This window comes from Scomber japonicus, chromosome 14, assembly GCF_027409825.1.
Source record: "Scomber japonicus isolate fScoJap1 chromosome 14, fScoJap1.pri, whole genome shotgun sequence".
In the NCBI taxonomy this organism is placed as follows: domain Eukaryota; kingdom Metazoa; phylum Chordata; class Actinopteri; order Scombriformes; family Scombridae; genus Scomber; species Scomber japonicus.
Genome location: NC_070591.1, coordinates 23,682,968 through 23,704,875, shown reverse-complemented (window position 1 = coordinate 23,704,875; position 21,908 = coordinate 23,682,968). Strand labels below are relative to the sequence as shown.

General features: G+C 40.5%; 1 protein-coding gene across 1 annotated transcript; it reads left to right on the top strand.

The window, feature by feature from the left end:
- The first annotated feature begins 889 nt into the window (after window positions 1-889).
- On the top strand, window positions 890-21,259 carry egln1a (egl-9 family hypoxia-inducible factor 1a). Its single transcript, XM_053332678.1, has 5 exons — window positions 890-1,879; window positions 13,940-14,059; window positions 20,259-20,395; window positions 20,482-20,549; window positions 20,706-21,259. Exons 1-5 carry the CDS (start codon window positions 1,175-1,177, stop codon window positions 20,759-20,761), a joined length of 1,086 nt encoding a protein of 361 aa, XP_053188653.1. The 5' UTR covers window positions 890-1,174; the 3' UTR covers window positions 20,762-21,259.
- The last annotated feature ends 649 nt before the right edge of the window (window positions 21,260-21,908 follow it).

The following is a 21,908-nucleotide window of genomic DNA, read 5'->3' as shown; positions in this document are numbered from 1 at the left end:
ATGGTGCTTGAGTAAAATCAAGCCAATATGTTAATAACATAATAAATAATAATAAAAGTTTATTTATATAGCACTTATCAAACAAGCAATTACAAGGTGCTTTACAAGGCAGATATAAAAAGAACATAGGATAGAAAACAATACCAGGTTCACACACATTCCTGCATACACATTACATCATTCATGCAAATATGAAATAAATGACTAAAGTAAAATAATCAATATTGTAATAAAGCACTATGATTAAAAGTGAGTTTTCAAAAGTGAATATACTGGAAGATATTGAATTTGGAAGTCTGAGATTTTCGGGCAGGTCATTCAATAATAGTGGAGGCCTGACAGAAAAGGCTCTGTCTCCTCCAGGACTCAATCTTGCATTCAAAATTCAAGATTCAGGTTAAGGATGTTCATTGTCACCCCAGTTACACAATTCAATCGTGTGAAATACTCGGCTGGGAGACTCCACTACAGAAAATGTGTAAATAGATATATATAAAAAATACAAAAAGCTATATATGTATGCATATATATACAGCTTTTTATATTTTTTTCACAGGCTTCATATATATATATAAATATATATACAACGCCTGTGTTTTGAGACTCCTGTCCCTCCTACTTGAGAACAACAGGGAGAACAGGCTACTTTGTGAATGTGATGTATCCTTAATGCTCCTCATTATGTTCCTGATCATAGAGAGTAATCACAAGTCTGTACCAGATAACAGTATTGATTCACCACAGGACACATCATCACAACCTCCACGTTTTTCGAGGCTGCTAACCTGTCCGACGGCCTTCGAAGGCACCGCGGGAGGGGCGGGACTTGTGCGTGGTCGTCACGTCGGGGCTGGCCCACAGACAGGCTGAGCACACACGGAGAGGCGCCATGCACTATCGTCTGACCGACAGCTAGCCCGCAGAAATGCCTCATGAAGACCTCGACCCAGCCCGAAATGCTCAGCTCGGGGCTCACGTTGTCGCATTATTCCATTGATACAAGATGTGAAGAGGGAGTACGTGCGCAGGAATGGCCGGGTTTTGAGTCTCACTTCACGGTTTCGCTCGGTGTAGCGTGGCAGAGGCGGCGGATCGTCTCCAAAGTTGTCGGTTAGCAGGGCGCGTGTGAAGGATCGGAATTAAAGGCGCAGTGCACCCCGCTGCAGTCGCAAACATGCAGAAGCAGCAGAGCGATTTGGACCGAGAACGACAGTACTGTGAACTTTGTGGGAAAATGGAGAACCTCCTCAAGTGCGGTAGGTGCCGGAGCTCCTTTTACTGCAGCAAGGACCACCAGAAACAGCACTGGAAGAAACACAAGCTCAGTTGTAGGGAGGTGGACAAGGCGCAGGTTCCCAAACAGATACCCGAGCAAGCTCAGCCGCCGGGGGACGACGAGGCGCCGGAGAAATGCCCACAAAAGAAAAGCTCCGAGCAGGCGGACAGTGCGTCTGTACCACAACCCGAAGACACAGGGATACCTGGAATCGGAAACACGCCGGGGAATGACGGCTCCAATAATACCGCCACACCTAACGGACAAACTAGTTTATCGCCTCTGAAACTTGCCCAGGAGTACATCGTCCCGTGTATGAACAAGCACGGTATCTGTGTGGTGGACAACTTTCTAGGGACAGAGACTGGGCTAGGCATATTGGATAATGTCAAGGCACTGCACAAAACTGGCAGGTTCACTGACGGCCAGTTGGTCAGTCAAAAAAGCGACTCCACTAAAGACATCCGAGGGGACAAAATCACGTGGATAGAGGGGAAAGAGGCCGGCTGCGACAAGATCCGCTTTCTAATGAGTCGCATGGACGACCTGATCAGACATTGTAACGGCAAACTGGGAAACTACACAATCAATGGAAGGACAAAAGTAAGTGTTGCAGCAGGTGAATAAATACAGTGAGGTTGTTTTCAGCCCTGAAGGTCAGTAGTTTGGTTGTTCCTCAGGAGTCAGAGCTCTGCTGATACACACCTGCCACACAAAGTGGTTTAAAATTAGCGGCAGTCTGACTCCAGAGGGTCAGTCAGGATTATAAAGTAAGCTGTGCATTGAATTGTCTCATTCATCAGAAGTCACACACATGCTGATCAAACCTGCAGATTTCAGAAAGTCTTCCATTCAGACACAGCTTCCTTCAGTATCTGTCCTGTTTGTTAATTCCGCTCTACATTAAGTGTAAGAGTCAAGTAACTAACTCCAGGGCAAAGCGTGGCTAATGCACTGAGTCAGAAAGTTGGAGTATTACCTCAACACAGAGCATGTTCTGTCTTCATACACCAAGCACTGGTTTTTTATAAAAGCCCTCAAACACAGACAGCCGAGACACCACAGAGGAGATATAAGGTTGATAAAGGTTTCAATGAAGTGAGACACCCTGGTTTAAAGTGCAGTATTTAAATTAAAACTCAAACTAGAATGAATAAGCACAGAATAACATTTAGAGGACAACTTGTGTCTGCAGCACATTCACAGTCCAGTTCAAGCTGTCAGAAATCCAAATGAAAGCAGCTACCAGCATGTGACACACAGAGGTGTTTAATCTAGCCTGGAACAAATGACTCATTGCTTGTTCATTGAAAAATATGTATGAATCAATAGGTACATTGTTAGCTACTTTCTCCATAGATCAAAACTTGCTGAATGCACATTTTGCATATCTTAATATTGTAATATGTAATGCCAGATTTTATCTATTGGGTCACTACACTCAGTTCACACCTAGGTACACCTAATGAAACCTTATGTGTAATAAAACATTCCTGAAAGTAAATCCTTCCTGCATCAAGGTTATAATGTTCAGCTTTATATAGGGAGACTGTTCTAGAAAGATGTTTCAGGTCATTTCACTTTAGTTCAGAAGTTTAAGAGATGTTACTAATATTTAGTCTACCCATTAGTATACATTTAAAAAACTTCTTACAATAAAATGCCTGAAACAGCCTAAAAAGTGACATTACATTTTCATGATGAGCTGCAACTGCATAATATTTTCTAAATGAATCATTTGGTTTGTTAAATGTCAGAAAATATTGGGAGAAACTGCCTTCACAATTTTCTCTAATCTCAAATTGATGACTTCAGGTTTTTTGATTTGTCTGCACAATTGTATAAAATCCAGATCACAGAAAAAGCAGCAAATGATCTCAAGTGCAAAACTGCAACTACATTAAGTTATACATAAATGATCATAAAAGTATTTCAATAATTGAAGATTATTTTTTATATCAATTGATTAATGAACTATAGGGCTGTATTTTTACCTATTGTAGGTGCGCTTAGTAAACGTGTCACTATCTGTACATATACAGTTTCTACCGGCGCTTCAATCAGTTCATAAGCATCTAACAACCTGCACGTGTTCTCCACTTCATGTGGCTCTAATAAACGCGCGCAGATCATAAATGCACACACGGAAATAAGGGAGACATCGTGCATGTGAGATGACACATTTAAAAAGTAACAGGGTGTGTATGAAGGAGCAGTTATCATTTGACTGACTAACAGCAGGATGAATGTGCTCGAGCCGGGGGCCATCTAAGTCCAACAGCTGAATCTTCTGCTCTGTACCGTGACCCCCCGACCTCACTGTAGAGAGGTGTCAGGCTAAAAGATGTTTGCTGCTGTGATAAATTTAGTCCAGTATCACACATGCACACATATTGTCACAGTCTCGGCTCAACACAGCATTGCCGAGAGAAGGACCTGCATGTTTGAAAGTTGGCATCGCAGAGGAGAGGAAACTGTGGGCAGCCTCTGTTTCAAGATTCTAAGAAAAGGACTCAGACTGTAAGCCAACTCATTCTCAAGCAGGTTTCTTTGAGACAGCGAGCAGCAAGTGTAATTTTCTAAGTTGTCTGAACATCTTGTCAGACATTTTTAACTTTTCCAACTGCTGTGCACTGTTTTTTTAAAAAAAAAAAAGAAGCAGCATACGTCAGCCCAAAGCAATGTCGACCTTGCTCCAGCTCGGCTGTTGAGTTGCGTGTGACCTCCGACTCTTCCTTTTACCCTGATCTGGTCACCATGACCCTGTGACCCATACAGAGACGATCCGCTCTCAGCTTCTCCCTCCTCCTGCTCTCCTTGGGGGGGGGGGGCACTGAAGTAGAAGTAGACAGTCTGTTTATTACAAGTTAGGCATACGGCTTTGTCCTGCGTCCTTGTTAAAATGCATTCAGTTGTTACTGTATTAAGTACACTTAAACTAATGCAACAGATCTGCAATACATTCTACATGTATGAATGTTGTCATGTTCAGTTATTGTTAAAACTGTGTTGAGATTGTGCTCCCCACATATATATCAGTGATGGTGGACTAATGTTAAAAACACAATTTAATTCAAACAACACCACAAACAAACTGCATTCTCCAAAATGACCGTGAAGTTGAATGTGTATAAAAACTGAACATGATAATCCTCATGAAGGCAGGATTTACTGCAGGGCTGCAGATGTTACAGAGTGTCTAACTTGTCAAATGTCTCATCTGAACTTGTTGCACCTCTTCTTTCAGTTTTAGAGGAAAAAAGAAATAGTTATAACATATATTGACTTGTAAAATAGCTTTCATGGTTCATTCAGTTCTTTTTTTTTTTGTATATGTCAGGCATGCTGGGAAATATAATTATTGAAGATTGCCACTGTTTTGACCTTGGTGCCTTGCCAAGTTTTGAAGGTCAAGGTAGAGAGAGTTGAGTATAAAAGTCAGACCCTGAAAGGATTAGGATTAGCACACAAAAATTGATACTCTTAAACACTAAACTAAGCCCCGTCAGCGTAGACACTGTTTAATATTTGTCACGTTGCCATATCACCTTCAGTTATTACACTGTGTGACATTTAAGGGATCCGGCAGTGAAAGAGCACATGTTGGATTGAAGCCTGTGTCCTTTGTTTTGCGTCAGGTACTGGGTTTTCTCAGAGCTCTGATGGCCGTATGCTGTTATTTTTAGGCTGCTCCTCCTGTCCAGTTGTGTTTTTTTCCCCCCGTCTTGTTCTGAGTAGACATAAAACGTTTTCCAGTAAGCACATTACTGCAGTGAGCGATCAGTGTGTACAGCTGGCCACTGAGTCAAACACTGTTGAGAACTTGACTTCCTTACCTACTGCCCTAGTTGCCTTGGCAAACACACGCCTGGACTGTGACCAGCAAAAATCAGCATGACTTGCACAAATGGAAGGCTGCCAGTATCAATGGCTCAAAGGGATACAACACAATGTAAGCACAATTCGCATTGGGAAAGATAGAGGAAAAAGATTTTGCCCAAATAGTTATTTAATGTCATTGTTCCCATTTCCCGTCTTCACTTGATAACATTGTGGGAAGTCGCAGGCAGCAGGACGTGTTTGTTTCTCAGCAGTTCCAGTATGTTGAATGCTTTCTGATGCCATTATAACATTACCACTGAACATGTAAAGAAGTTAGAGTTTATTGTCCTGTTACTGACTCACTGCTCCCCACTGAATGTTAGTACGTCAGGCACGTTAAAACTATAGCTGCTGAGCTCAGGCTGCATTATTACCATTCTTACTGCCAGTGTTCAAGGCTATCCTGTATACAGTTATGTTGTAGCTGAAACATGATAACTTACTCTAGCATGCCATTGTGTTGGTATTGATATCAATTGTTGCATTTACATGGACCGGAGACAATAGCAAACCAATGCAGTAACTATATATATATATATGTTATATATATATTTAAATTGAGGAACTAAGCATTGCGGATGTTTGAGGCACATTTATGATATTAGTCTTAGTAAATAAAACCAACCACATACTGAGGTTTATTTTGTATATCTGATGGAGAGATAACTTACTATAGATTCGGTTTAATAAGACAATACAACTTGACTTCAAATACAACTGGATTTAGATAAATATTTACACCAATCATGAAAACCAATTCTATTTGTATTTTATTTTATTTGAAAAATATATTTTTACTTTATTTTTCATTTATATTGCAAAAATTAGTGACGGTGTTTGAAACCATATAATAATTATAATAATGATAATGAAGTGTTTGTTTTTATCTAAAGCATTGACTTAAATAACTTACAAATTCAGACACTTAATCACATTGATGAAAAAACTCCTGTGGATTTTTTTTGCCGCCATAAAACAGTCCTGCCGTGATTTGAAACATTTCCCGCTTTTCTATCAGTAATTGCCTGCTTACTGATAAAAATCTTTTAGTATCGTGTCTATCATCTGATGCTATTCAACATATCATCCAACTGGCGCTCAATGATCCCTTCACCTCCCATTGTCTGTAAAACCTGCTGAAATTTGGAGGAAAAAAAATCTATCCCCCTCTCCCCGTGGTGGCAGCTGATTATGAGTTACTGAACTTTAATATTGTCAAATGTTGACTTATTTGTTGCATCATTTGTCACTGACTCACTGTGGACACAACTGCTTTCATAAGGAAACTGACCGTTGACCTAAATCTTAAAGCCCTATAGAGTAAGTAGGGTAGAGGAAGTCATGTGGTGGTGGTCCTCTGAGTGTACATTATGCTATAGGCCACCCGAGCCGGTCGTTCCTTCCGCCTACAGTACCAGCATGCTCAGGGGCAGCACCTTGAATGCCACCTTTTTCCTGCTTATTGTTTCACCATCAGACTGTCTGCAATAATGTCATAATTCTGTGGTTAGTCACAGCAGACTCACCCATCATCTGTGGTCAAGTATGAGTCTTGATGAGATGGGATGGGATGACGAATCCTTTCTTAACCCTCTGTAATCCATCAGTGGGTTTTCAACATCACATATTACAAAACAATGCTGCACACTATGAGAAGTTTCTCTGATATGTGTGTGTGTGTGTGTGTGTGTGTATATATCGATCTCAGAGTAGTAGAGATAAATGAAGACCTGTAGTTTGAGTCTTCTCTTCTTCTATCTTTTACAGAAGGCGTAATATTACAACTGTGTTCACTCAGGAAGATGGATTTTTGCATTCAGCTCACATATATTTTATGCTGACCTTGATCACACGTTTATCTCGTCGTTTACTATGGTGTGACTGTTGAAGCGGCACCTGGCCACAATCCAAGCGGAGCCTTGAGAAAGAGGTCTTCTGTTTTTGACTGTTTGCAGCTGTAGAGTGGAAGACAGGGAAGATTTATGGAGGGTGGAGCAACACCAGAATAATTGTGTGTTTTTTAAAAAAGATAGTTTTTTTAAGGGATAAGGATTGTCTTAATGTGTAAACGTGTGTTCCTTCGTGTACGCCAGCCCGCGGTAGAGAACGAGAAGAGAGCTACAGTTATAAGCCGGTGCTTAATAAAGGCCTGCGATTACCTGCCAAAGCAACGCCGCCTTTCTTTTTTACTCAACTTTTTTGACCATTGACTCAAAATGATCTTTTCAAGTGATGTTTCTTGCCGCGCTCAATCTTCCACCACTGGCAGCTTCTAAGTATCAGTGACTGATCCAATTACAGAATGAGCTCACTTGGCTCTCGTACAGGCACGGATGGAGGTATTCAGTTATGCTGAGCAGTCGCTAAGAAGTTAGAGCACTAAACAGGCCCATTACTGTAGATGTCTGCACTCTTCGGCCAGCTCTCGCTGTTTATAATTATAACACCGCTCGACTGATTGCAAAAAGGATTTTTCGAGGGTGAATTCATGCTCTCTGACTCAAACGTGCCGCCTCGTCTTGTGTGATTTCATGACTTTGTGCAAGAGGAAACAGCAGGCCGGTTTATCAGAGTTGGATCTCAGAGTTTGAGTTTATTCCAGATGAATCTTGGAGCAGCTCACAGAGGTCAGCCTTGTGCAGTTATCTTTTGTTTGTCAACAGGACACACCAGCAGAGTGTGCTGAAATCGGAACTTTTCTCAATCCCCTTCAGAGAGTTTGCGTAATAACACGAGGGGACGGCGCTTGTGTTTCCGCTGCAGTGCGTCGAGGGTGGTGGTGGGGGGGGGGGGGGGGGGTTGCGCAGCCGCTGTATATGTCCTTCTATTGTTCACAGCCTATAGAAAAGAATAAAAGAATAAACTAGGTCGTTACTTTAAACAGGGATTTCCTCTGGAGGTTGCACCACTGTCCGACAGATAAAACAGCGAGCTATCCCGAGCTGGGGCCCAAACTGTCTGGTTTCCCACAGTCTCCTGCGCTACAAGGTCTCCATCCCAACTGTTTGTATTCATGTTTGGATAAGCATCTCTTCTGTGAAGTGAGCAGACCCCTTGCAGCTTTTTTTCAGCTCCACCCCAGTGCATGGCTCATATTATTACACGAACCACGGATAGAGTTCTTTGAGACTTCTTTCAGTGACTCCTCCCTTTCAAAACCCCCAAACTGTTTTATTTAGCTTTTCTTTTTTTTTAATGGAAACAGTGGGCTTGTGGCAAAAGGCTTTAATCAGTGATAAATATAAGATAGTGGTTGTTGTTTGCCATCTACATCGGGCGGAGCTCCTATCTGCATGCCGAGGTGTCCTTGAACAAGACAATGAACTCCATATTGCTTTATTGTTTCACTGCTATCAGTGTGTAAATGTGTGTGGGCAATTGTAAGCGGGTTGTGAAGCACACTCAGATTAAAAAGCATTATATAAATGCAGTCCTTGTACTATTTATTGTATGGCTGAAGATCGGCGGCAGAGCAACAGGCTAAACAATGATAAATATTACTCTCTAGCGAACATTATAGAAGCTGTCCACTTAGCTTGTGTTTTTTATCTACTTGTGGAAAATGTAAAAAAATGTGAGCCTCACATGGAATTAATTTTCTGACCTTGAATTCACATTGTTGGTGCATCTCAAAAATGATTGACCTCCCATTTATTTATCTTTTCTCTGAACTCAAACAGAACTTTCTCTACAAAAGTCAGGATAATGTAATCAATCAAATGTTGTAGTTTTAACCCCAAAAATTCTCTACAAAATAACAGCTGTTGATAAAATACATGCATAATGAAATTGATCATTTTGTACATATTATTACTCATGGTTCATCACTTACTCCTTTTTGAACTATAAAATGCCACGTTTTTCACTCTGGTCAAATTTCTCTTTACTCACGAGTCACAACGGGGCTGTTCCTTCAATTGTACACCACAGGGCACGGCTTTAAGTGTCCATTTGATTTCATAATGGAATTTTTATTATTTATGACTTCGCGGCGGTCATAACCAAATGCTCAGCAAACCACAAATGGCTCTACATAGCAGAAAGGCTGCGGTTCACTCTGGACTTTACAGAATCATTTTCACACACATTCATCTACAAGCACAGGCTAGATATTCACATTCAGACAGAAATCAATAGTTGTTTTTTTGATAGGGATGGAAATTCATAACTGACATCAAAAACACTTCTAGTTATAATGTAAAGCATCATTTATTGATCCTGTGACAGCTGGCCTGCTGTTAATGTGCATGCCTGCAGAGTGGAGTTTTTCTGCAGTCTTTTCCACTGGCAGCACTCAAATGGCAAATTCTTTTATATCTATATATCTGTCTATATTTCTAATAGAGAGGTGCTGCTAGAAGTCTAAATTCACACTCTTCATTCTGCTAGTAGAAAATCATAGGTGTGTCATACTTGCATCTTTCCGGTTTTAACAGAAGGTGCTGCGTTTAACGTGCACTGCAAAAAGTGTCTCCTGTTTATGACCTTTAGTAATTATTTTGTTGGTATGACACAGCAGGTCTGCAGTTAGAAAAAACAGACACCAAACAGCATAACTGTCTGGTGATTTGAATTGAAACTAACCAGTTAAGCAGCTAGTATCAATATAAATCAGACAGCAACAGTTTTGCTGTTTCACTACCAGCAGCAGACTTTGTCACGTAGCACAGCTGCACTAGAGGAATGAAGAAATCCCTGTCATAGTTTAGTAATGTTTGTTGTAACTTGTTATTGCACCTGCCAAATTATGATTTAGTTTTACAAATGATTTTTCTCTCAAATAATGGAGTTAAAATCACATCACCGATTTTCTCAGCTGTCCATTTAATGTTGCTGATAACGGTGAGATCATATGCTTTGAACCACACTACTTCTAAACAGTATTTAGTAGAGGCGTGTGTCGTAGTTTACAGCGCTTCACTAAGTTCAGCCTCGTATAACTCACATAAGTCTTACTTGAGATTGTCATGTGCCGTCCAGTGCAAGCTTGATTTATTTGGGGTCTGAGTTGTAGCTGTCTGAGATAAATTGAGAATGAGGAAGATAAATAAACAACAGCGCACGACTTGCATAGTCCAGCTTGCTCTCTTGCTCTCTCTCTCTCTGTCTTTCTCTCTCTCTCTCTCTCACTCACACACACACACACACACACACACAGACAATCCTCCATCTCCAGTCTGCACTTTGAATTGTTGATTTATTGAATTATGCTCAACACAGATATCGGTCAGGAATGTCACACTGACCATCGGCCTTTGTAATTAATGTTATGTAGAAGAGTTAAATTCATCTCTATATCAGCAGTGACGATATCTCATAATAAACAGAAAGCTATTGTCTGAAATTAACTGCAACAATGAAATGTGGTAAATGTAATCTAAGAAAGAACTTAAAGTGGAATTGGTCCTTTTCTAAACCAATATTGGATGAATTTAATTAGTTTTCCTTTTTATAGATACAGCATTTACTGTCAGTATTAACACGAAATAGTTCTGTAATTGTTCACTTGCACTGTCAACCTTGATATTGAGAAAACTAAGATCAAACTTGAGTAGCGTTTTAGCTAATAATGGATTAATGGATTGCTTAAAAGATATTCATAATGTAATTTACTGTCTTAAATACACACACTCAGTTAAATCTGCGCGTGTGGCACAACGTTTGCCCTTCAGTCAGTGTAGCTGAAGGCTTCAGCAATCTCGTTTGATGACCTCTACTTCCCTCTCGTTCACTCTTTGCCTGTGAATGCCAGTTGGCCTCTGAAGCCGTGCCTGTGGAATGTAAACAAACAGCAAGCGAGGTCAACCTCCTAATGAGGGCCACAGAGGAACGCGGAAGAATAAGTGGCTGAAAAGAAAGGAAGCTCAAATAGGGATACAAGGTCAGGGATGAAGATGGCAACGGAAGAAAGGCTTCCAGCAGTGTAGACTAGTTTAATTTAGACCTTCCTCTTTTTTTCAAAAAAAAAAATCCTTGTCATTATTGGAGCTTTAAAAAAACCAATTTCGTTCAAGACTTTGATAATACCACTTTCAGAGTTTGTAGCAAAATGGATCATTGTAGATGAACCTGTATTTAAAAGATCTTTTTTGTGTTGAATCAGTGATTTACTTTCACATTTGTCAGTACCAACTGCTGATCACTGACGCCATCTGTATTGCAGTTGTATTTTGCATTTTTCATCAAGGATTTTCATCTAAGCCATCTGCAGTCCTCTGACTGAAGATTTGATCAAAAGTAGTCTTCTGTGTCTCAGCTAGCCGGGTCCTCATGACCAGATCACATGAAAGGCAAACTGGAGTTAAATAGCACTTCGTATGAGCTTGGAATTTGCAGATACTAGCTGTTGCTGCATTCCACTTTCTTGTATTTTCAGAAGGTCATTTGTATATACTGTTCTTTATGTGCAGTCAGTGTTACATGTTAGTTGTTGCTTTATTACTACTACTTTTCATTCATCATTTTCATCCTTCATTTTTCAAGCAGCATTATTTTTCCTGATAATCCTTCTCACATTTAATATTTTTTATCGGCATTTTTGAGAAGTTTTTTAAATATTCATAAGGAAATATAACTTTTGTATACTTTAGAACAACCCCACCTGTCATACTCACAGGTGTGTTACCGAACTTGTTAAGAGATATGATTCCCGGCAGTCGATGAAGCCTTATACAGTTTCTACAGCTGTCTACTGTAAGGAAAGGAAAAGGCGAAACTGCTGTGTCCGGGCTTTTTTTTGCCGAGCGCAAGGCTTTCACACCGTGAGCCAGCCCACACACACACACACACACACACACACACCCCACCCTCACACATCTGAATCCACACAAACACGCTTTCCTCGTAGCGACTGTTTACCCATCTTCAGCCTTTGCAGCATGAGCTGAGCAGTTAAGGGTGGGAGGGGTGACATAGCCGAGGATCAGCCAACCTTCCTCACGCTCTGCACGTAGCACAACCATTAAAATACTGCTCCCTCTGGAGGGAGGCCAGGAGTCAAAGTTTACAGCAGTTCACTCCTCGTTTCTGCTCCAGCCCCACCCCTATCCTCACTCTGTCTGTGCCCCTCTCCCTCTGTCTCTTTCTCTCTCTCCCTCTCACTCATACACACACACACACACACACACACAGAAAAGCTTACTGTATTGCGTCTTACGGACAGGAAGCCCTTTGTCAGTTTGCGCCCTTCACCCGCTTTGATTTCAAGCAGCCTTGTTTTTTTGGGGGGTTTTTTTGTTTTTTTTCCTGCGACCCACCCTTTTTTAAAAAAAAATCGATAAAGTGCAGCCGGAGCAAGAATCCACACGCCCCCCCCCCCCCCTCCACACACACACACACATACACACACACACACACACACACATCTTTATGTTGAAGTTTTGTTGTTTTTGAAGGCCCTGATACTGTGCATTCCAGTGGTAACCTGCATCACTCAAAAGATGTGAGCACAATGTGGACTGACGCAAGCAAGTACGATCATATGAGATTCAGGCGTATGTGTGATGTGGATGATTTTGATTTGCTCTCATGGAGCATAGCAAAACGTAAAAAAACCCCCCAAAACATAGAAAGCTTTTGCACGAAAAGACTTTGCAAGGCAATTACTGAAAAGTCCGATAAAATGAACTTTTACTAAAGTATTTATACCTACACGCGTGCATATTAATTTAGTCATTCTGTTCTACCTCTTGAAGTCTTAATACTTTGCAAATATAACACATCCTATCATTTCTCTGTAGACAAGATAAGTCTGACAATATTCCGCTTGGCACGAGTGCAGGAGTTTAGTCTGCTGCGAGTGTTTATAATAATGTTGCTATGGGTTATGTTGATCCAAGTGTGTGAAAGAATGCGGAGGAACTTGCCTTTTGTTTGTCATATCACTGCTTAAACAGTGTATGGGGGTTGAATCTGCCCTCTGCATTTGTGCACGTTCGCCACTCACCTCAGTTCCCCTTTATCTGCCTTGAAGTCGGAGAAGACGAGCAGCTAGTCGCACGAGGTTATTTGTTATTTCCAGTTCTTACAGTGCGAAAACCCGATACTGTATGCTGTGTACAGTTTGAAGTGGTTGTTATGAAAATGATTCGAGATGATAGAGACAGATGGATTTTTTTTTAGATGGAGTCAGCCATGGAAGTCTTACTTCTGAAGAAAAGACAAGTGTTTCTGTCACAGTCCTACCCGCCGTGTACGAGTCACCACTTGTGTGACTTATTCCTGAGGGAGTTTCTGCGTTGTATTGAGTGCTTTCACTTGCTGTTTACACCAAGAAGTTTACAAGAGCTCATAGGGGTTCACTGCCAACACCCAAGCAGATCATGTGAGTCTTAATAGAGCAGGAAAAGGCAAGGGGAAGTTGACGTGCAGCGCGATATCTCCGGTTTATTTTCTCGCTAGTTTAAAGTTTATAATGAGGCAGCTGTGTTGTGAGCAGCCTCTGTGTGTATCAGTCTTGGTGCAGGTGAGGCAAGGACAATGTGATCTGGCTGTGCCAAGACCAACTACTGCATCCCCACATCAGGGGCCAACAAAGGCAACAGGAGCTGCTTCCAAGGCCAGCTCTGACTGACTGGATCCCTGCTGGGACTCGCGTTAGCACCGACGCACACACACAATTTTAATGCAACCTTGACTGTTCCCTCCTCATGCCAATGCAGTCATTCTGTTGTGGTGTTTAATGAGACGCATTAGATTTAAACATATTATGCATGCGCTAGTGCTTTCGACATCAAGTGTCTGTTTTTACTAATCATGTTTTTTCATCTTCCTGTCCTTCAGGCAATGGTAGCATGTTATCCTGGAAGAGGAACAGGTTACGTGCGCCATGTGGATAACCCAAACGGCGATGGACGGTGTGTCACGTGCATATATTACCTTAATAAAGATTGGAATGCCAAGGTATGTGTGACGTGTGGAAAAAATATTAGTAGCCAATGATTTTGACTCTGATTTGAACTTAAATCTTGTTTAAATGTTCTTTTTTTGTCGTATATATTGATTCAGTTGTGACTTGAAATGATCACTGAATTCACTAAACAAAAAATGTCCTAAAAGGCATAGTGTCTGGTCTTCATAGTCCAGTTGGACTTCCTGTGACAAGGCAGCCTAGTTCTTTTCTCCATGTCAGTCACCACTCTTTATATCACCCTCCTTTATTCCACGCTGCACACCCCAGCACTGTCAGTACGTGCTGTCCGGCCACTCTCCTCATTTATAATCCCATTAAACACAGGGATCCTGCTAATCCAGCCACACCCAAGGAAGGGCAAGAGCGCCCTCATGCTATCTGCTCTGCTCTTTTACAAAGAAACCCTGATTATAGTACATATAAATAATAATAATAATAATAATAATAATAAAAACACACAGAAGTTACAGTATACATCAACAGATTATACAGCAAAAAGTCCAAAGACACCGACAATCAATTCAAAGAAAATAGATTTTAATTGATTAAAATTGATTAGCTTGTCTAATTTTACAAGCTTCTGCACGTTGTTCCACTTCTGTGGAGCATAGTACGGTAATTAGAAGCTCATTTTATTGTCTCAATACTAACTTGGTGATTTTTGAGGTTCAAATAGTGTTGGGACCTGGTGCAGTGTGACAATGATCTACAGTTAAAAAGAAGTGTGAGATACTGAGGAAGTTTTCCAATAAGTGCTTTGTACCTGATCGATTAGGTTTTACAAATGGAGTGCTAAGATAAAAAATGTTTTCACCCGATCCTTTTTCTCTAGCTGGACATGATAGTTTAGACATTGGACAATAATGATTTATCTCATTGGACTGACCTCCTTTATGCAAAGGTAGTACGTATGCTGTCTGCCAAAGGTCAGGGAGGCTTAGTTTTACACAGTCAGATTTAAAATATAAGTTAAGCATTTTAACTAGTAGTGAGGCAGGCTGCTAATAAAAAGAGCTTTGGCTCTCAATGATCTGCCTCAGTGGACTTTTTTGGGTCAATAGAAGAAGAACAAACACTTGATGACATGATGAACACATGATACGTAAAAGGTCTGAGTGCTGTGATCAGAGACAGCAGGAGGAAATACAATGTACATTAAATACATCAAGTATTTTCTTTTCAACTGGGATAGTGGTAAACCCTTGAACAATTTCATTAGGAAAGGATGAAGTAGGACTATGTGAAAATGATGGGAAAGTGACAGAAAAGTGATTTGTGGTTTGGATATTTGCAATTTTGTGTCACAGATGCATGCATTGAAATCATTGCAGATATATATATATATTTTTTTTTTTTGGAAGATATTTTCTGGCATAGACGCCTTTTTATTTAGCAGTAGACCGACGGGAAACATGGGAGAGAGAGAGAGGGGGGTGACATGCAGCAAAGGACCTCCGGCTGGGGTTCGAACCGGGGTCGCTGCGTATATGGCATGTGCTCTAACCACTTGACCATCATTGCGGATATTTTTTGGATTATCAGAGGTGTTAACCAGTTTATATTGATAACACTCAGGAAGGTAGGGTATGGGTAATGCATAACTTTTAAAGGTATGGACCGAAATAAATCGACACCAAGTAGTAGGGCTGGGCGATATGGCCTTTTACTAATATCCTGATGTTTTTAGGCCATGTCATGATACACGATATATATCTCTTTGATGCATACAATCATGCCAGTATGATGATTCTACATGTCTACATTAAAACATTGTTCATACTGCATTAATATATGCTGATATTTAAACATTCATGCCAAAAGGGTGAAATCACAACTAAACAAATGTATCAAAACTGTATTTATTAAACAGTTATTAAGCAGTGGCACAAACATGTCATTTCAAAACAAATAAAGTGCCTTTTATGCATGATGTAACTAATATGACACATCAAAATAACACTAAATTAAAGTGCAAATTTTGTGCATAACGCCACTAGGATTTAAAGGTAGAGCTGTCTCTCTGCCTCTCGCAAAATATCTGCGAGGTAGATTATATCTTGGATCAAGTGTGTTGATGATCTTCCGGGCTTTTCAACCACACTCACTGGGGCCATGTCTTTCTCTATGTGGTGGGTTACTGCGGATGTTATCTCCTTCTGTTTTTGACTATTTTAGTCGTATTGCTGTTCTGGAAAAGATAGGAAAAATTGCGTCAGTGCTGGTTGCTACAGCACTTTCTTCAATATGGCACTGGCCGGAGATGTGCTCTTGCGGAGTTTCAAGCACAAATGGTGCCACCTTTTGTGGTGATGCTTTTATGGCATACTTTACATATTACGGGTATTTGTCCAACGTCAACCTCCCTCTTGTACCCAAACCACCACCAGAAGATCCTGAATTGTTTTCCTTGGGAATTAAATCTCCCTCCTCCATTTGTCATAGCACCTGCTGCTCCCACTACCTGAGATCTCTGCTGCTACATGCTGCCGGGCATATGACATTGCACGCACAACAGAATGTGATGTACGTAACTAGGTGCGCTTGTTTTATCTATCTGTGCGGAGACGTGAGAGAGTGAGAAAAACCTGTAGTTCAATGCCCGCGACTAAAAACAAACTGTGTGTAAATTGAATGTATACTCGAATATTCACAATATAGTAATTTTCTACATCCCACAGAGAACAAGCCGTGATACATCGAGTATATTCGATATATCGCCCAGCCCTACCAAGTAGTATCAAAATGTATCCCATTAAATGATACCTGCAATCAATCCTCTTTGCACCCAGAGCTTGAAAATATGACTATATGTATGGATTTGCTCACAGCCAATCAACACAATCACTCTTCGATTTAATGTGACGTGATTGGCCCACTGCCACAGCACTTACAATCCATCTGTGGTGTTGAAGTCGCAATGAATTTGAGTTAGTGCACTTAGCAGTTCAGCAGCCAAGATGCCACCTAAACGCTCGCCTGTTACTCCAGATAAAAGCTAGTGCACAGAATTGAGTATCGAATAGTACTCAACTGCTATCAGTATCAATTTAAGGGTACTTGAATTGATACTGGTATAGTAAATTTTTAAATGATACCCAGCCCTATCACTGAGGGTAAGAAGTTCTGAGTTTTTCATATCTGGAAATCAAATCAAATAAAACATCTATCACACCCGTGGGAGCAGAGGGTGAACAATAAAAAGCCAATAAGTAGCACTGTTCCATCATGATTTTTCCCCAGACAAACACTTAAAGCCAAGAATATTTCTGCTTAGATACAGAGGGAATGACAGAGGTGGATAAAGTTTTCACAGTAATGGAAGCACCTCCTCCGCTAGTGGGCCGATTTCATGCAGTTATCAAGACAAATATCAGCATTTTTATCTCTGTTTAACAACTATGCTTCAGCAAACACAAAAATGTCAGGGTAGTGGCGTAGAAAGTAGTCACAACATACTTCACACTCGTCTCACAAAGGTAATTACTGAATCATTCAAACCAAAAAAAAAATGTGCCCAACCACTTGTCTTTTAAAAAGATGATTTAGAAGTAGATGTCATTGGCTAACTAGTTTAGGAAGTCATCCTTTGAGCATGTGAGAGATAAACAGGCTTTTGCAGACTATGAAGTAAGAGAAGTGGTATCTGTGAGGTAGAAGGATGCTTTCATGTTTCTCTGAGGAATCACACATAGACAGGCGATTGTGATCTACACTATCTTCTCATACTTAACAGTAGTCTTTTTGGTTATGAGTACAACATAACAACACATTATTGAACTGTACTTAGCGTAACTGTGAAGTAACTGAATCACTGTGGCAAACACTGCGGTAAAGCTTTGCAGGCTTTATCAGACACTGATGTACTGCATCATGTCACAGTTGATTAGTTTTAGCCTGTGACTTCTGTTCCTCTTTGTCCCCGAGGCTTGGTTTTGCATTTGTTGTGATTATTTTCATATTTATGATACATTAAATCAACAGTAAGCTAAAGTGTGGGTTTGTTTTTGAACCAATGTACACTTGACATTGACCCTTTTTGGAAGCTATCAGTTATTTCATGTTGCTATGAAAACATGCAGTGTGTATCAAAATGTTGTTACCACATGTATTTTATAGCCAACAGATGCTGAGAAGTGACAATGTAATGTTTGATTTGTTACCCTTGACTTTGATCAGTGAGTCAGATTTAGTGAGTGGTATTTACACCTTCCCTTTCCCAAGAACCATCTTTTGTGTTACTCTGAGTTAACACAATGACAGTGCTAGCTTGTTCCTGTGGATACTGAATCTTGTCCTGTTGTGACAGCGTACATCAGGTGGTCCCTTATGTTAATCCACCAAGCTGTTGCATGATTTCCATTGTTATGTTCATGCACAGGCTTCAATTATTCAAATGAACTGTGTTTTGAAACCCTGTTGGACATGTGAATAATTACAATCTGGTCTCTAATTGGTTGTTTTATTGGGTGTATAATGAGCCGTCTTTACAGAATGAGGTTGCCTGGATACTCCATGAGAGAGAGAGTAAAGGTTGATTTATACTAGGTCGCTCGACACCGTTAAGTGCCACTCAACAGAAATGACATATTAATAATGTGATTGGATTGTGTTACAAGCGTCACCATGGAGATGTAGTTTTGACTGGATTTGACATTTTGGTCTGTAACTTTAGATAGCTTGTAACATCCTTGTCAGATTAGTTTAGTTAGAGATGACTGACACCTTCCACTGAAGTGTATATTGAAAGTGTTGTGTCTTTCTATTCTGCTGAGCGACCCACTGTAAATTAGTCTTGACATGAAGTTGGAATGTACCGGTTCAATCGTTAAGGTTACACATCCCCAATTTCCAACATTATCTCTCTTCTATACAAAGTCCTTTTTCAAACTGCAACATGTGGCTTTGAAATGACCTGTATGTGTATCGTAAGTCAAATTTCTGATAGCGGTGTGTGTGCATACTGTTATTTGTATAAATTATTTTCAAGTATCGACAACAGTAAACCATTTCAAAGGCATAAGATACCAAGGCTTTTGTTGTATTCCCAAGCCTCCTGGAAGCCCCAGTGTAGAACATGAAGGATACTTTATACACCATCACTCTGAGACTAACTAGCTTACAGTCTTACCTGCCTTTCTTGGCGCATTGCTGTTTCTTACACATTACCAGTCCATCAGGAAAAGTCAGGGAATCACCCATGACTGTCTGTTTCATCTTAATTGATCCTGAAGTTGTTGAGATATTTCTGTCTGGACCAAAGCGGTGAACGAAGTGACTGGTATAGCCATTCATACAGCTGCATGTGGAGTAGCACAGCGAAAACATTAAAATATGGAGGGTCAGTCAATGTTACAACACAATTTGACTGCTTGTTCTCATCCTCAAAGCTAAAATTGACATTTTTGGATTGTACGTGTTGTCATTTAACATCAGTCTAATTTAGTTTGATATAGGTCAAAGATTCCCAGCCTGCAGATGCGTGTTGATTTCACTGCACACTCAATACGTGCATTAAAGTCAGTGCTCTCTTAGCTATCGGTCTGTTGCAGAGAAGGAAGAAAAAAACCTCTCCCGTCTTCTTTGACCCTATTGTGCTTTATTTAGTTGTCACACCACCGGCATTCCCCCTCATTCAAAGGAGTATAAATGAGAATAGCATTACTCTTCCAACAAAGGGTGTGAACCTTTTTTGCTCTGCTAGTTTGCGTGTGAAGAGAGGGGCCTATCATATCAGCTGTGTGAGAGTTTAAGCGGCACGCTTGCAGCAATCTGCTTTTTCACTCTCCAGGTCCTTTATCCAGCCAGAGCAGTTTTCCTGTGGGTTATTCTTCCTATCCCTCCACAGGAAAGCCGTCCCCCGCTGCTGCTTCCTATCCTGAGCTTTCCTCCTAGCCCTTGGAGTTGGACAACCCTTTTCCTTAACATTGTCGTCCTACGTTGATCATTTAACAAGTCTGCCATATACAGTATTTGAATGGATCTTACTTATGAATGCTATGTGCAGTTGTTAGGGAATTTTTTGCTTTTTTTAATGTGGGTGAACACAACAGTAATCAAATCCCAACACATGATCAGTGCAGAGGCTTCGCTTAGTGTTTGCTTCCTATAGTCTGTCCTTACCTTCCTGCTATTGCTTTGTCCTGATTTGTATACATAATGGGGCTGTTTCTTCTTGTTCTGCTCTTCCAGGAACATGGTGGCCTTCTTCGAATCTTCCCTGAAGGAAAGGCACAGTTTGCCGACATCGAGCCCAAATTTGACCGTCTGCTGTTATTCTGGTCAGACAGACGGAATCCTCACGAGGTTCAGCCCGCCTTCTCCACCAGGTCAGCATCCGAGTCTGTCCACTGCACACGCTCAGACGATCAGGTCTGCTTTGCTGTGACTCACCGCTCTAATTCTGTCTCCACAGGTATGCCATAACGGTGTGGTATTTTGACGCAGATGAGCGGGCCAGAGCTAAAGAAAAATACTTAACAGGTAGGCTTTGATGTGGAAACAACACAGTCCTGTTCCTATTGTCTCAGGCCTTCTGTCTTCTACATTATCTCTTGTTTGTTGTCCTAATTCACTTCCAGGTAGTGCACAGTTGTAACAAATGCATGTTTTTTTTTCTCCGCTCTTTTCTTTGTGCAGGTGCAGGAGAAAAAGGAGTAAAGGTTGAACTTGGCAAACCATCAGACCCCAGCTAGTTGGAAGCCTGCGTCCCCTACAACCAGCCATTAAGTGCTCTGTCCTAAGAAAGTGGCCTATAGAGAGCATGTGTGTGTGCTTTACATGGAAAACAGCAGACTTTTGCTCGAGTGGGTGGAAGATCCATGCTTAGAAAAACAAATACACAGCGAATTCTGTTTGTTTTCAATCAACCTGGGCAACCCAGCGGACCTTGAATGTCATGACATTGTACTGAAAGGGATTGTGTGTTTTTTTTTCCTTTCACCATTTTTTGGTGAAGAACGCTTACATTACAGCTGACATTTTCAGAAAATCACTTCAAACCGGAATTAAGCTCATCTTTTGCATATTGGTTTTTGCAGTTAATTCCTTAAAGGTACAGTGTTCTGCATATGCTTAATGTGTTATGCGTTTCACATGGAATCAGCTGTTATAAGCTACTGTATGGCAAATGTGCTTGAGTTTGCAATAATATGAGGAATGATCTGAATTAAAAACACAATTTTCTGACAGAACTACAGTGGTCTTAATTTGAGTTCATTTGAAACACAGCAGATGCTGTGTCACATGTGACTCCTTCTCACCTGAATACATAAGCTATTTGAATTAGAACCAAGTTACCAAGAAACATACACATACATATACCTATGTCTTGTGATCTAAGGTTAAATTTTGTTTCTGGCTCTCCTGCTGTCCTGTTTGTATCAAATGCAGTGTCATGCTGCCCTCTGCAGGAGGTCTACTGAAGTGCACCTTTTTGTCATTTTGGATCTTGGAAAAAATAAACTCCACATGATGAAAATTAAATTCTTCACACTTGATGAGAGGACAAAGCTAACATGCTTTAGGACAATTTCAGCCAGTATGAGCCGCAGCGGAGGTCAGTGATTGACCATCTCTCCTAAAACAGCTGAAAAGTACAATTGTAATATTTCATCAATGATGAAAAACATTTTAATCTATTGAACAAGTCTTGAATGCATTACTGTATAAATTACTTTAAAAATAGATTTTTCTAATGGCAGGTAATGTCTTTTTGCATAGTATACCAGAGTTGCCTCTGTGTTTTCAGTTTTTGGTTCATTTTATACAGCTTTGCATTTATACTTCAAATGAAATGAAAGAAAAATCAGTGCTCTAATAAAATGAGTAACCTAATCCATA